This window comes from Orcinus orca, chromosome 11 (assembly GCF_937001465.1).
Source record: "Orcinus orca chromosome 11, mOrcOrc1.1, whole genome shotgun sequence".
Taxonomy (NCBI): Eukaryota; Metazoa; Chordata; class Mammalia; order Artiodactyla; family Delphinidae; genus Orcinus; species Orcinus orca.
Genome location: NC_064569.1, coordinates 65530610 through 65546816, shown reverse-complemented (window position 1 = coordinate 65546816; position 16207 = coordinate 65530610). Strand labels below are relative to the sequence as shown.

General features: G+C 35.6%; 1 protein-coding gene across 6 annotated transcripts in view; it reads right to left on the bottom strand.

Annotated features, from left to right (window-relative positions):
• The window catches only part of ACSS3 (acyl-CoA synthetase short chain family member 3), a 144468-nt gene that overhangs the window by 36252 nt on the left and 92009 nt on the right, over positions 1 to 16207 (bottom strand). For all 6 annotated transcript variants that reach the window (XM_033407181.2, XM_033407180.2, XM_004280618.4 and 3 more), the window contains one exon: positions 8551 to 8654. In XM_033407181.2, coding sequence (XP_033263072.1) covers positions 8551 to 8654 — 104 coding nt within the window. The remainder of the gene's footprint in view (positions 1 to 8550; positions 8655 to 16207) is intronic.

The window sequence follows — 16207 nt, the reverse complement described above, 5'->3', positions numbered from 1 at the left end:
TGTGTGCTTTGAGAACCATTTGTATCAGCAGGACCAAAGCCTAATCCCTGACATTTTGTGCTCAGGAAATGTTTTCTGACTAGTAAATACATACTTACATAATTTTAGGCTCTGACTTCCATTATTAAGATCAGTGTTCTTAAAAAATAAGTAGCGAATCACACAATACAATCCCAAAATGAACAAGAGAACAAGAGAAATAGAGGACTCAGGAAAGAGAAAAAACTGTATGTTACTGTTGCAAGTCTGTTACAATCTTTTTCTTATTCCAAGAATGATATTCAAAGGTCAGTCCTTCAACAAATATTTATTGAACATATCCAACCTACGTAATGCATTTCTTTTGGGGAGAAGAGAGTGTTAAAGATGGAAAGACACGCCTGACAGAAATACAAGTTATGTGCAAAGTTGAGACATTAGACCACCAAGGACTGACTGCAAGTTATTTACCAGAGCAAAGCTTGCAGGGCTGCTGGGGTAGGGGACGGGCGAGGGGTGAAAGAAGAGAAATAAGGAACAAAATGAGAGGCGGGAGCAAAGGCAGATGGCGAAGTGTTAAGAAATTTGGATATTATTCCGGGAACACTGGGGGACTCGGGGAATTGTAGCAGAGGAGATTTGTTCAGATTTGCACTTTAGAAAAAGCTCTTCAGTTGCAAACTGTGGCACTAAACTGAGAATCCCAACCCAGAGCAAGAAATCAGTTAGATGTTGGTGGTCTGATGCAGGTGAGTGGCAGTGGAAGATGAGACCAAGTTGGAGTTACACTCAGAATCAAAAGGCCTTGCTGATGGTTTGGATATAGGGACAGGGCAAGAGGGAGAAATCCAGGACAACCCCCAGGGTTTTGGCTTATAGATGAAAGACAACACAGAAAGAAGAGTAGATGTGAGTGAGGGCTAAGAGGAAGAACATCATGGCAGGTTCAGCTCTATAAATAGGTGCTCCTGCTGCATCTGGAAATCTGCCATTGTGCTCCCACTGCGGTTCTAGAAACACTACATTTAAGCAGTATGGATTTTAGAAGTTGGTGGCCCATGCAGAGAGCTGAAGTCCTGGAAATAAATCGATTCAGTGGCACAGGGCCCTTGAGTCATATTAATCACAGCATCATGATGGGCACAGAAGCAATTTGTAAAGAAACCATTCTCTACACCTCTAAATCTATACTGTAAGCTATAAATACCTTGCATGGTGGTAGCAGAAAGAAAGTAGAAACAGTGAGATGTACAACAGCGAAAGAAAATCAGTTTAATCTTTTGTGTTCACGAGATGGTACAATTACATTTTAAAATACTTGATTCAACGCAGCCTACCTTTTGGTACTGGAAGCAAACCATTAATTCAACCTGAGAGACACTGGTCTTATCCTACTCTCTCACCAGCACACTGCGTCTAACCTTAAGAGAAACTCATAAATAACCTGTAGTTGAATTAGACAAAAAATGCTGTATTAATGAAAGCATAAGACAAAACATAAGAAGAAAAGGCTCTGATCAACACAGAACAATGAGAGTTCTGGTTCTAATGTTAACTAGCTAGTTGACACTGGGAAATTAAATTCTCTATGATTAATATTTTCATTTATAAATTGAGCTCTTATGTTCTAAGTTTTCTTGAGTCTGGACTATCTACAGACCAGGATGCTAAAAATGGCCTTTATATTCATGAAAGATTATTCACAGAAAGGAAAGGAAAGGAAAAGAAAAATGTTTATTGAATGTTACTATAGGCCAGGAACTTGCTGCATTGTTCATATACATTTCACTTCATTTCAAGCTTTCTACAAGCCTGTCAGCAAACACACGTGCACTAGATTAGAGACTTGCCAGCGGCTACAGAGTAAGTGGCTAAACCAGGATTTAAACAGTCTTATTGGGATTCAGTATCACTTTTTACTACCCACATTGCTTTTCCAAGGAGAATAGTCACCTGTTGTTTTCTAATTAGAACGGACAGCAAAAGAGGAATTGGCAACTACTACTTCATGGGGCCAAAGGGCCCACAGTGCAGAGAATTACATGCAACAAGGGAAAATCAAATTTCCAGACAATAAGGTTTGTTAAGGGAGGGTTTAGGAACTCTTCGTCTCGTAAAGATCTACAAAAACATGACATATTTCCACCTTTCTAGAGTGTATTAAATGAGATTCTTGGCAAGGGTAGGACAATTAAAATAAATGATATTTCAAAGACCAAACCAACTTCATATTATTAATCAATTTCTTAGTGTTTAGTTTCTTGTCAAAAATTATCACTAATATAATAATGAGCATAAATAGGGATTCTAAAAAGCAATTATACATATCTGAACTACTTCATGTATAGTAATCATATCTGAAAACAACACCAACTTGGTGTTCTTCCCACATTATAATGCTGTAAAGATGAAAATGTCTGCTTCAATGGCTGCTGTGTGACTTGGGATATTCATTTTCAGATGGATTAATAATTTGTAAACAGTTATTCATTTCAAAAAGAGAAAGCCTCACCAAGCCTAACATTTGACAAAAGATTATTCCTTCCACAAACCAAACTCACACAGCTTACCTCTAAGCTCCTGCTTCTCAAATTGTCAGTAACAATTACCTACATTAAACTAACGAAGACTTGCTCTAAACGAGAAAAAAAAACGCTGTTGCCAGGCAACAAAGATGACATCAAGACATTTTTCCTCCCTCACCAGATGAATACTTTCACAGTCTTACTAGCTGAACACTGCTGACATGACACTGTGTCTATATGACTGCTTTTCCCAATCACAACTTCTCATGCCAAACTATCTACAATTTCTTTCCCGTGAATGAAAAAGAGAGATGAATTTATTTTTGACCACTCTGCTGGGAAAAACAAAACTCATCAGACAATAGTGATTCATTCATATTTCTAAAGACTCTTTACATTCTGCTATTTGAAAGCATCATAGGGTATATTCTGGACAAGCCAGTTCATGGGGCAATGGCACTGCCTATCCAGTCTAACCCTGAGTTCCACAGTGTGTATTTCAAAAGTCTACTTCAATCCACCGTCTTTGAAAATGCAGGCCTATACTTTAACCAAACCCTACCACCACAGCCCGAATTTGATGGGCTCAGAAAATATTAAGTAAAACCCAGAAAGCAGGGAATGACAGTTGAAAAGTAAAACCTAGAAAGGCAGCATTTGGTTGTACATAGAAATATTTTACTTCAAGATCTGCAACCAAAGGAATGTATGCTAGTGGCTATTGGCACCCAAACCACAGAGAACAGATTTTTGAATAATTAAAGATAGAGTCATCAAGATAGTCACCAAGAAGATACTTTCCTCGCTGTATTGTCAGCCATACAGAGCTTTTTATCCCTTAGCCCTAGGAAGCCATTTTGCAGGAAAACATACAGGATTTTGCATGGGGCACAAGCTAGGTATGTTTAAGATGGAAGAAAGTCACACACTAGCACATGGGTGTAACAAGGTTTAAAGAAAGGCAGAAATAACAAGAGTCATAAAACTCCCCATGTGGAATTCCACGGATGAAGAGAATACCCTGTCACAGACTAAACTCAGAACTACACACTGACAGATGGAAATTCCTCTTCAGTAAGTATATCAGTTCAGATGCCTGAAAGTGGAAAGTGTGAAAATGCAAGGGTAACCAAGGAAGAGGACGATCCAGAAAAAAATGTGGCTTAAACTTTGACACTCTACCTATCAAGTCTTAAATCGCATTTAGTCTACCCAGGAGGAATGAGACAGTACTATATTTGAGCCTGTATCACTTCTCATAGAGATCTCTGGTTAGGATAACTGTTATTAAACTATAATGAATTATTCCATTTTGTGGTTTTGATTCTTGTAAATAAAAGATATTGCTGCCTTTAAAAAATCCTGGGCTAATGGATCTTCTCCAGATACACCTAAGGATAAGGACTGAATTTGGTCAGCTTAGCCAATTTTTGTGGGTTAAAACTCTTGTCCCAGTTATCTATCCTCAGGAAGTATATCCTACCAAACAGCGCAAAAATAAGGATTATCAGGTCAAGTAGCCTTGACACATTTTAATAATATGGTATTAGGACGTGTGTGCCTTTAGGATCAATGATTTTGATTTAAGAATCAGCATGACTGAAGTTTGCTGGAGCCTGTGGGTCCATTTTAGTAAAATCCAGAATTATCAGATTCTTCCTCAAAGGAGGAGCATTTAGGCTATATATAGAATATAGTTACTTCAGAACTAGCAATTGCAACTAAAACTGCAGCAGTTCGATCAAACAGGGAGAGAAATGTTGTGATTACTTCAAGATATAAGAACTCAGCAAAGGTGGCTCAAGGCAGATAAAGTAAGATCAATGGCCACCAATGTCTCAATCCATTAGGAGATTACCATTTTCTCATTGAAATCCCTCCTAGGGGTTATAAAAACTCTACGAAGAATTTTACTCCTCCATTAAAGTGATGGAAACAAAACAAACAACAAAATCACCCAGTGCTGCTCAAGTTGGTGGTCATTACCTCATTTCAATTACTTCATCACTACGGGGAGGGGGGCATCACTTAAAACACTTTAACATAAGGTTTGTATCTTCTGATGGAAACCACACAGATTTGTTCTGCTAGCAGGTGGAAAGAATCATTGATTCTTTTGATCTAAACCCTTCACCAAGTTGTCCCTTATAAAAGCTACTGTGGAACTTGAGTGTTCTAACTTTGCAGTGGTTATCTTTATTTAAGTGACTGACAGCAAGTAAAAGAATAAAGGTTTTCTACGTAAAATTAAATAACATTACAAAGTGGGATGCCAAGCTTTTTTGCTGCAGTCATTTCTAAACTAGTGCCATATCTTATAGCAAACAGGAAGGAAAGAGAGAAAGAAGGAAGGAAAGAGAGAAAGAAGGAAGGAAAAAGAAAGGGAAGAGAAGGGAAGGCCGGAAGCCAGGAAGGAAAGAAGGAAGGGAAAAAGGAAGGAGGAAACTTCAAAAAGGGATAATGTCTACTATGTTTTGGGTTTTAGTACTTAGCTGTTTAATTTTTTTTTTTTTTTTTTGTACTAGGTGATTCACTCAAAAGTAAAACAGTTCCTTCATAGGCATCTTAAATAAGAAAAAAAAATTCTTGCAAAGGACAAAATGCACTGCACTGACAGTTCTTTCTTTGTGCTGTTTGATTTCTGGAAAAGCTCATCTTAGTACTAAAAATGATCTATAGCAGTGCAGTGTTTTATCTGGTGATTGTACAACTGAGGGTAATGAAGTTCTGGCTGTTTATTTCTTTGGACACAAATCATCATATCTTAAGGGAACAATTATCAATTCTCTTAATTTCCCCTTTTCAAATTATGATTGTAGCACCTCTATTTCTTAACCCCTATTTAAAAAAATGAAAAATTCAGTCAATAATCCAGATGCTTCCAATCATCTTATGGATAAATTACTATGAAGATAAAGCATCTGAGTAAATGACAATTTGTCTATTACCCAGAATTATGAATCAAATATATACAACTCTCCTATATAAACTTAGCAAGACCAATTTCCTTCATGAGAGCATTAAATGTTTACATTATTACAATCCAAAACAAGGGGTTAATGCTTCAGTGGTGTTGAACTGAGACAATTCTTTATTAAAATGCCCCTACAAGGAGTTGATCTGTTCTCGGATTTTCCACAGATTAGTTCTCAATTTAGAATTTTAGGTATTATTTAAATCAGACATCAAAGAGTGTTGATATTAACAGATCAAAAGAGGATGTTAGTCACTAGAAATCTGCTGTTGCTAATACAAATTTCACCTGGGTAACAAAAACAACATTGTAATATAAATGGAATGACTGCAGAGTGCCTTCTTATAGCCCAAGTCACAGGAACTAATCAATTTTCACTCATACATTTTAGTTACTTAACATACCCCTGACTAATTCCAAATTACACATCACAGTTTCTTAACAACTCATTTGTACACATATATTAATGTAATCAGAGAGCAAATTCATAAATTATGCATTGCACGGAAGGCTCATAAAAGTGTGTGATTGTATAAAATAATATCAATTTCTAAGTCAATAACAAGGAACAGCAACCTTGTAGAAGACTTGAAATTTTAAATAAAGAAAAATATTCCTTTGGGCAAAGCTTAATCTTCCTTCAAATGTGATCAGGTTTTTGCTGATCTACCTCTTGGGGAAGTGCATGACCATCTATTTGATACATAAAATATTAGGAAATTCATAAACGTGCTAGAAATATCAAATTTTTCTTTCTTTTTTCTAAGAGTTAATAATAACCCATAAAGTGCTTGCCTTTCCCCCCATTAATCTGATATCACCTTAAGAAAGGTGAACAGCTGCAAGTATTAAACTTCAGTATCACTTTGCAATTATTTACCACAACATACAACTTTGAAAATACTGAACTGATTTCTTCTATGCAAATAAATGAAGATTCTAACTAAATTTTCTGTTAGTAGCAGACACCTGCACCACGTAGGATAAATTTCTTTTATAAAGGACAAAACCATTAACCTAGCTAGCTAGCTAGCTACCTACCTACATACCTATCCCTATGTATGTATTTGTGTACTTTAGTTGGACACAATATCAAATGCTGTAAAATTAAATGTGGCGGATGGAAAGAATCCGTCATTATTAGTAGAAATACACTGTTTTCCACAGTAATGAGCAGCCATTCAAAGCACACTGACATAATGTGTCTACTAATTCCTTCTGAACAATACGTCAAAGAAAAATTGCAAATTCATGTGGAACTCAGTACCCACCAGAGACCTCTTATGCTTGTTTCTCAGGATTCAGTGAGCTTTTTTGTAAGGCTGGATGCACTAACTACATACATCTGCACAGGCTATTATGTGCAACGATATCAATAAGCAAAAGTAAAGGAATCATAATTTTATTTATTAATGTGTTGGTTGCCTTCAACAAGCTTTAGCATAGTCACCTTTAAGGGAGCCAGGGGTGGGGAACAGAACTCTTCTGCAAGCACTTGTGTGAGGTCACTGTGTATTGGAAACAAGTTGTATGTTGACCAGGAAAGGAAAACCACCTTGGAAAACCATCTTAAAGGTGATAAAATATTTTCCTCTTTACGCCCAGAAAAATAACTATTAGAACTTTCTGGATGAATAGGGGATTCATCAAGTCTATAAACACTCTTCCTTGCAGAGGCAATAATTCTTCACTTGTTTTTTATGTATTTTACGCATAGCACTGCTCTTTCTCCAAATTGAATCTTACCTTTTTTATTTCCCGAATAGTTACAAATCTGAATTTAGATAAGAAATTTCTCCCTTAGCAAATCAAATTACAGACAACAGAAGCTTTCTTTCTGATTTGCATCTTATTTAAAGAACATGTATTCTGCTCTGATCATTCATTTTATGTTTCATATTATAATGAATACAGAAAACACATTTTCCAAAAGAGTAATATCCAAGAAAATATAAAAGTATAATTTATCAGAATCAAAGAGTTCTAAAATATTAAACACTGAACTTCAGTTTTAGTCTCTCACTTGATCTTCTAGATCTTAACATTAGACCTAATTTTTGCTAGAATTTTTAAAATCAGACCTAATTTTTGCTAGCAATTTTATTAATTTTTTAATCCAAATTTGATGCCCTGCCCCAAATGCTCAGAAGATGGAAATTCTGAAAATACTAATATACAATTGTTGATCTAATTAGTTGAACTGAGTAGGACTGAACTGAAATATACACATAGGAAGGCTCTGATAAAGGCTCTGATAGCTCGCAGCTGCTTTCAGTGGGCCAAATGGAAAAGCCAACAAAATCACTACATTCGGTGACAAGGAAAACAGATTCCAGGTAAACTACTTACTTTCACATATGTACACAATCATCCCTCAAAAGAAGCAGCAGAAAGTCTTTTTTTATCTGTACCAAAGTTTTATTCTATCCACTTAATACGACAAGCTGTTTCCCAAGGATCAATTAGTGGGAGGAAAACAGAGAATAAGTAAGTAAATAAATAAATTACGGATATAATGATAAGCGTTTTGGTGAAAAATACATTTGTCTGTTGAGTGCTAGGCAGAAGAGATTTGATTTGATTGATCATAAGAAAAGAGCCAGAGAACCACAGGAAATCCTATAAAAGAAACAGTGCTTTAAAGAAGTACTCCTGCAGCAGTGTGCAGGGTTATAGGAAAGCAGGGAGCACAGAGTGAGGAGGATCATTTAAATCAGGGTAGATGACAGTGTGGCTGCTGCAGCTAGAGGCAATGGGAGTACTGAAGATGGGATGAATCCAAAGGGAAATCTGAGATTTAGTGACTCACTGGATATATGAAGCAAAGAGGATGAGAAGCAAAAGTGGTCTTCAGGGCTTTATACCCAGGGACCAAGAGAATGGTAGCATCAATGTCATTTAAGGAGACTTTTTAACAAAAAGATAATCAAAGAATTGCTTATTTCTATCGAAACCAGAACCACCTGATTTCTGAGTTTGTGCCTGATGGTCATAATTCAGAATTTCCTCCTATCCTTGCAGTGCCTCTGAGCATGTCTGCAATATTTATGTACGTGTTTGGAAAATGCTCACCAGTTTGCCACCAATGGTCTAGGACAGGTACTCTGAAGACCTTTTTGGACCATTCCAGGGTCTCCACGTCACATCGTTCTCCAGCCACAAATAATGTTTTGAACCTGAATATTAGAGAGAGAGTAAATTCAAATTATTCCTTGAAAATAAACTGAAACAATTTCATCTACCTTCTTTTAAACATTGTAGAATCTAATCACATTAATTCTGTCAGAGGAAAACACTGTAGAATGGTTGTAGAATGGTTAGAGGCATTATTTGTTTGGACGCAGTATAACTAAATGCATAGCACAGCACTGGAGAGAGATGCTACAAAAGTAGAATTCACAGCTACAGCTTCTCAGTTCTGAGAAGAGCAACTGAGTTGATCTTTGTAATATATGTCATATTCACCTAATAATCAAAAATGAAAAACCTTTTTCCTCCTTGACATTATCTCTGCTAATTTTAGCTCCAAATTTGATTGCTGTATTCTACTTAAGTCTATACACAAAAATACACTCTGGAGTAACAGCTAAGGCAACAAACATGCTCATAAATATGATGCACTTGCTCCTTCTCATGAGTTACTTTGGTAAAGATTATTACGATTTCAACACATATTTCCCCTATTCCAAGGACATATTTAAGAAAGATTAGTGATTTAAAAAGAAATGCCATTGTGGCCTTCTAGGTTAAAAAGCCTCCTATCAAAAGGAATATATGATTACTAAGAGACGAAGAATCCTTTGCAGGGAACATCATGCCACAGTGTAGAAAGGATGAAATAGGAAAAACAGAATTGAGTTGACACTATTGGTGGTTCATTGAGAGAATGACTATTTTTTTCTTCTATTCTCAATGCCCCCATGGCCTGTCTGTCAAAGAGTCTGTTATACAGAGTGAAGTCAGAAAGAGAAAAAAAAATACCATATGCTAACACATACATATGGAATCTAAAAAAAAATAGGGTCTGAAGAACCTAGGGGCAGGACAGGAATAAAGACGCAGGTGTAGAGAATGGACCTGCTGACACGGGGAGGGGGAAGGGTAAACTGAGATGAAGTGAGAGACTGGCATGGACATATATACACTATCAAATGTAAAACAGATAGCTAGTGGGAAGCAGCCGCATAGCACAGGGAGATCAGCTCCGTGCTTTGTGTCCACCTAGAGCGGCGAGGGAGGGAGACACAAAAGGGAGGGGATATGGAGATACATGTATACGTATAGCTGATTCACTTCGTTATACAGCAGCAACTAACACAACAATGTAAAGCAATTATACTCCAATAAAGATGTTCAAAACAAAACAAAACAAAAAAAACAAAGAATGTGTGTATAAGAGTTAATTCATTATCATCAAAATAAAAACCAAAAAAATAAAAAAATAAATAAAAACTAATCAAATAAAAACCTGCCTACCCATCCTGAACAATGTAGTATAGCCACAGAAGATTTTTTACCCTTCCCTTAACTTACATCATTTCATGATGATCTGATGAAGATTCAAATATTCTCACTCTATGCTCCAACAACATGCATTTCCTGCCTCTGCTACAAACATATATCTCCTTCTATAGTTGTTTGCTTCTTGCCTATTTCTCACAGTGCACTGTGAGCTCCTTAGGATCGTTCATCTTTATGACTTCGATATCAATCAAAATACCTGGGATTTTTAGGTACTTAAACTTTAAGCAAACTACATATATATTTGCAATTCAAGCTAAAATTCAGGTAATCAAATATGTATTCATTTATAACTTGCTTAAAATTAAAATTTGGATTATCAATTATGACCTCATCAGACAGAAATGTTACAGCAGGATGAAATAAATAGTAACACATTAAGCTATTAAAAGTAAGTTAAAGTATAAGAAAAACTAGTGTAAAGTTTTAAAGTTTAAAATGATGTTGATAGGGCTTCCCTGGTGGCGCAGTGGTTGAGAGTCCGCCTGCCGATGCAGGGGACACGGGTTCGTGCCCCGGTCCGGGAAGATCCCACATGCCGTGGAGCGGCTGGGCCCGTGAGCCATGGCCGCTGGGCCTGTGCGTCCGGAGCCTGTGCTCCGCAACGGGAGAGGCCACAACAGTGAGAAGCCCACGTACAGCAAAAAAAAAAAAAAAAAAAAAATGATGTTGATACATCTATGATTTTAGATGCTATGTAAAAACAAGACAAAATAAAAATATAAACGCCATATTGTTGATAATCTTATGACTGAAAAATATAAACATATTTTAATTGTATCTTATTCAAACTATTAGCTTCCTGATTTTTTTTAAACTTCTGTGATTAAGAATATTATGCATTTCTAGGGTAAATGAGGAACAAGTGATGCCATTTGGAGACGCAGGCCTGGGCCTTGTCATGAAGGAGCTTATAGAGTTTTCTAAGGAATTTGGATTTCTCCATGAAGGTGGTGAGAAGCTAATTAAAGCCAATTAAAGCATACGGTATTTGTTTTTCTCTTTCTGACTTACTTCACTCTGTATGACAGACTCTAGGTCCATCCACCTCACTACAAATAACTCAATTTCATTTCTTTTTATGGCTGAGTATGCTAACACATATATATGGAATCTAAGAAAAAAAAAAGGTCATGAAGAACCTAGGGGTAAGACGGGAATAAAGACACAGACCTACTAGAGAATGGACTGAGGATATGGGGAGGGGGAAGGGTAAGCTGTGACAAAGTGGCATGGACATACATACACTACCAAATGTAAAATAGATAGCTAGTGGGAAGCAGTCGCATAGCACAGGGAGATCAGCTGGGTGGTTTGTGACCACCTAGAGGGGTAGGATAGGGAGGGTGGGAGGGAGGGAGACGCAAGAGGGAAGAGATATGGGAACATATGTATATGTATAACTGATTCACTTTGTTATAAAGCAGAAACTAACACACCATTGTAAAGTAATTATACTCCAATAAAGATGTTAAAAAAAAAAGCTAATTAAAGATTTTAAGCAGGAGAGTGGCACAGTGAGATTTTTGCTTTAGGAAGACGCCACTTGCAGGAGTGGGGAGGACAGAAGGAAGGTCAGGACAGGAGCCCAGGGGACCTGGCTTTGGGAGGCTGCTGCCATCACAGAGATGGTGAGACTTGAACCCAGGCAGCCCCCGGGGACCCCCGGGGAAAAAAAGCGGAGGTGGAGACGGGATAATCTAGGAGGTCTGAGCAACGGGACTTGTTACCACTGACAGTTCCCGTTTCCTTGAAAAGCCTTTTAGGAATACGTTGTATGTCACTGGAAGAAGAAAAACCAACACATAAATAAACCAAAAACCCAAACTCTCAAATACCTGACCCTAAATAAAAGTAATATTAAAGAAAACATGATTAGGAGGAAAACACGGCTATCCATGACAAATTGTAGAAGCAAAAAAGACTGAAAATGTCCACTATTGCTTGCTTTTGTGCTGCCTCAAACTGTACTAAACAGATACCTTTAACGACTGATCATTGATACATGCTTCACACTTTATCAATAGATTAACTTTAAAATACCATATTGCTGTTGTATAATATCACAGGAAATTTGAAGAACAGAAAGAACACACACACCTATATGTGCATATTGGGATTTTTGTTGTATTTTTGCCGTTTATGACTACAAGGGGTTTCAAGCATGGTTTTCTTACTAACCAACAGAGGAGCTATTCTTTGTATTTCATTGAAGGTGTAATCATTTTCTGGAGCATATTGTACCTTTTCCACCTTCTTTCTTTGTAATAGCACATGTATAACAGAATTTATTAGTCCCAAATTTTTCTTTAAGGGCAGAAGTAAATTTCCAATAGTTTGCTGTCTGAAAAAAAAAGAATATTGTGCATTTGGATGATTTGTATTAAAATTTGTAAAATGCTAGGTTTGGCTGATTCTAACAGTACAGGCAAAGAACAACCAAAAGGAAGAGTTTTGTGGATATCAGAGGTCACATTTCCATCACCTGCCAAGCCACAGATTACTTCAAAGAGCTCTGGACGATCCATACAGTCATGTGATTAGTTTATATATGAAACTTAATACCTAGAATTTCAAAAATATTTATTAATGAAAATATAATGCAAAATGTTGTCACTTAAAAAATGTTAGCACACCATATAAAATAATATTTGGCTAATCCAGGGATAATTCATACCTGATATTACCAGCATTTTTACAAGTTTTAATTAATTTTTGGGCTTTTTTTCCCTAGCCAAGTAAACTATTAATTTAAATAATTGATTGTAATAATGAAAAACCATGCATAGCACTGATTCCTTATCTCATGATAAATTTCAGCATTATATATCTTTAAACGTAGTATTATTATTGTTTTGCATTACATTTCTATTGCCTTTCTTCTTATCTTTTAATTACATTAGTATCATCATGATAGCAATCTTCATAATGGCGCTAATAAGCAAAATAGAAAGGTGTGATATTCAATAAAGAATAGTAAAAGTGGTGTCTGCCTTCTCTGCAAGTCAGAAAAAAATCCCTCCATTTCCATTAAAATCACTTTACTATTTACCAAAAGCAGAGGAAAATTCTGGGGCTCATTGGTAGTTTAGAAAAACATCAAATAGTATAGATGATCCCCTTTCCCTAAATACACTAGAAACTATCACTCTACTTTTGTATTAAAGTTCCTAAAACTGCCCCAAAGTTATTATTTTTCTCAATTACAGACTTCAAATTGTATAATATTAATGAGTATAAACACATTATAAACAAAGATAAAATTCAGGAATAAGACATGACTGACAATTTAAAATCTTCTAATAAATATTTAATCCAATATTACTTAACACCTAATTCCTCCCAACAAACAAAACCATGATATGTAATTTTATATTTTTATAACCAAATGATTACTTAAAAACTCTTAGTATAAATCTATAATTGAAAGATAAATTGTAAGATAGTTTAAAGATAAACTCATGCCTAAGAGCAAGAGTTAGATTCTTATTTTGTAAAGAACATTTAGTCCTTTAGGCTTGCAAAAAAGGAACTGAAACATTTTTCAACAGTGAAATTTCTCATTAATGACCTTGCCATTATTTTATTAATATTACAAACAGATAAATGCCCCATATTAAAAAATTTTTAAATATATTTTTGTTTACAAATTCATTTCATAAAAGTGAATGGGGAGCTAGTGTTTAATGCGGACAGAGTTTCAGTTTAGAAGGTGAAATATTTGGGAGATGGATGATGGTGAGAGTTGCACAACAGTGTGAATGTACTTAGTGTCACTGAACTGTACAGTTAAATATGGTTTAAATAGTATGTTTTATATTATGTGACTTTTACCACAATAAAAAAAAATTGTTTTAAGTGAAAATTAGCCATTTTTCACAGTAATTTGGATTCTCCGGAGAGTAAATTTACCCATATTAATTATATATGTCCTGTCTCTGCACTGTACAATATGGTCGCTTCCAGCCACCTCTGGCTATTTAAAATTAAAATTAGTTAAAATTGAAAAAAATTAAAAATATCAATTTCTTCATAGTATTAACCTTTTGTCAAGAGTTCAGTAGTGACATGTGGCTGGTACCTACTATATTGTAGACATCAGTTTTATTGGAGAATGTTTCCCTAGATTGTTATATACTAATTCAATATATGGGAGATGCTCTGATAATGGTAACACATGGAAAGATGAATCTACTTCCAGATGAATAATACTAAAAGGATAAACAAAATGATAATATACAATACCCAGAGTAGAAAAAAGGGGGAGAGAGATTAATGTGAATGAGACCTATATCTCTTTCCCCAATTCTATATAAAATTGAGTATAATTCAAGACTCAAATTAAGTTGAAAATTAAGCAAAAAGGGAAACAGAAAAATGGTTATGTTGTTAAATTAATTTTATTCCAAAATACACAGGAAGCTGCATAGTAATGGATAAAAAGCCAAAGATAGATTATGGTGAAGAATTCTGAGGTAATAAAGTTAGGGCAGAAGAAAACTAAAATGAATATTTCTTTCAAGGTCCATAAACTACCAAACAAGAGAATATTACTCTTCACTTGTGCCAACAGAAGTTAAATAAAAATAGATTATTTCAGTGATGCCTCATCAACTCTAGTTCACACAACAGAACATCATTATTTTTTTCCATCAACGTCCCTGTGGTTATTTCCATCTTTCCTTCATTCTGTTTTCTTCTATTACTCTCCACTAGAAAATTCAAATTACCTTTTGAAAAAACTCTCCACCGTTTTGTTAGTTATTTATTGCATTTATTTTGGCTTCTGTTTAAACATAATATCCAATTATAATTAGTACAGTAACAACTATATAAATTCAACAACATATTTCATCAGTTTTTGCTGCTGCTTTTTCATATCCCATACCATTTCCCCTGTGTGCATTTTTCCTGTCAAGAAAGTCTCTGGGTTTTAAGTTCTCTTAGCTTTGTCCATATGCACATTTTTCTATTTTGCCCTCAGTCTTCAATAAAAGTTTTTTGTTTAACAATTCTCCCTCAGAACTTTGCAGATCTTTCACTATTGTCATCTAGCATCTATTGGCATCAGTTTGGATTTTCCTCTTTGGTGCTCTGTTGATTCCTCTGGTAGTTTTTTGGATTTTATCTATAGCCTCAGTTCACGTTTTGCGATTTTCAAATGACCTGTCCAATGAGAATTTACTTATATTTAACCTTCTTAGTACTTGGATGGCACTTTCCAACTAGGATCCACATCTTTCTTCAATTCAGTAACATATTCAATTATTGGCTCTTCAACTTTCATTTTTTTTAACGATTCTTCCATTTTCTTCTGAAATTCTTACTAGATACATTTGTAGTTTCCTATTCTTCCCTCCAAGTCTCTTTAACAGTTCTTTCAGATTTATTACTTTGTCTCTCTGTTTTACATGCTGGGTAGTTTCCTCAATAATATCCTGTAATTTTTAACAGTCTTTCCTTGTGCCCATATATTTGTTTCATTTATTTAGTTTACACTATCCATTGTACTTTTTAATTTTTTTATACCCAAGTTTAGTAATTTTACATAAGAGTTATTAGTTTATGACTCTAATTATCCTTAACATACTTATTTTCACGTTTGATTTGGCTATATTACAAAAATAATCTCAATTGGAATGAATCCATGTTCTGTTGATTTTATTAGCATTAGAGTTCTTTGTGTGTTTGGAATTTTATTTCCCACACTCTTTCGAAATAGAAGTTCTTTGTCTTTGTTTTTTTCTCCTTCTCTCTCTCTCCTACGCTCACCTTCTCTGTTCAATAGGTTTGTGAGTGATATAACTATCCTTAGAGGTCCAATGCCATAATGATGATTCAGAATTATTAATCCACAGTGATACTCAGGATATCACAGATCCTATTCTAGGATGACAGATGGGCAGTTTGGTTCAGTCTCTGGTTGCTTTGTCTCAATCAGATCCCTAGACCAAAGCTTGCTATATGTCATAGTCCCAGAAAACAACTGACAGTCATTATTATTAGCCTCCTTTCCTGAGTGGGGAGGAACACCCCAGCCCATCCTCAATCACTGAGCAAGCTCTGACTCCATGACCTAAGCAGGGTAATACTGAGTCCCTTTACTCTGCCAATGCATGCTTGTACACCTAGCAAGCCTCTGGCGTCAGCCACCCTTACCGCTTTGCAAACCTAATCCATTTCCAGTCCACAGAAAAGTTTATTTTTC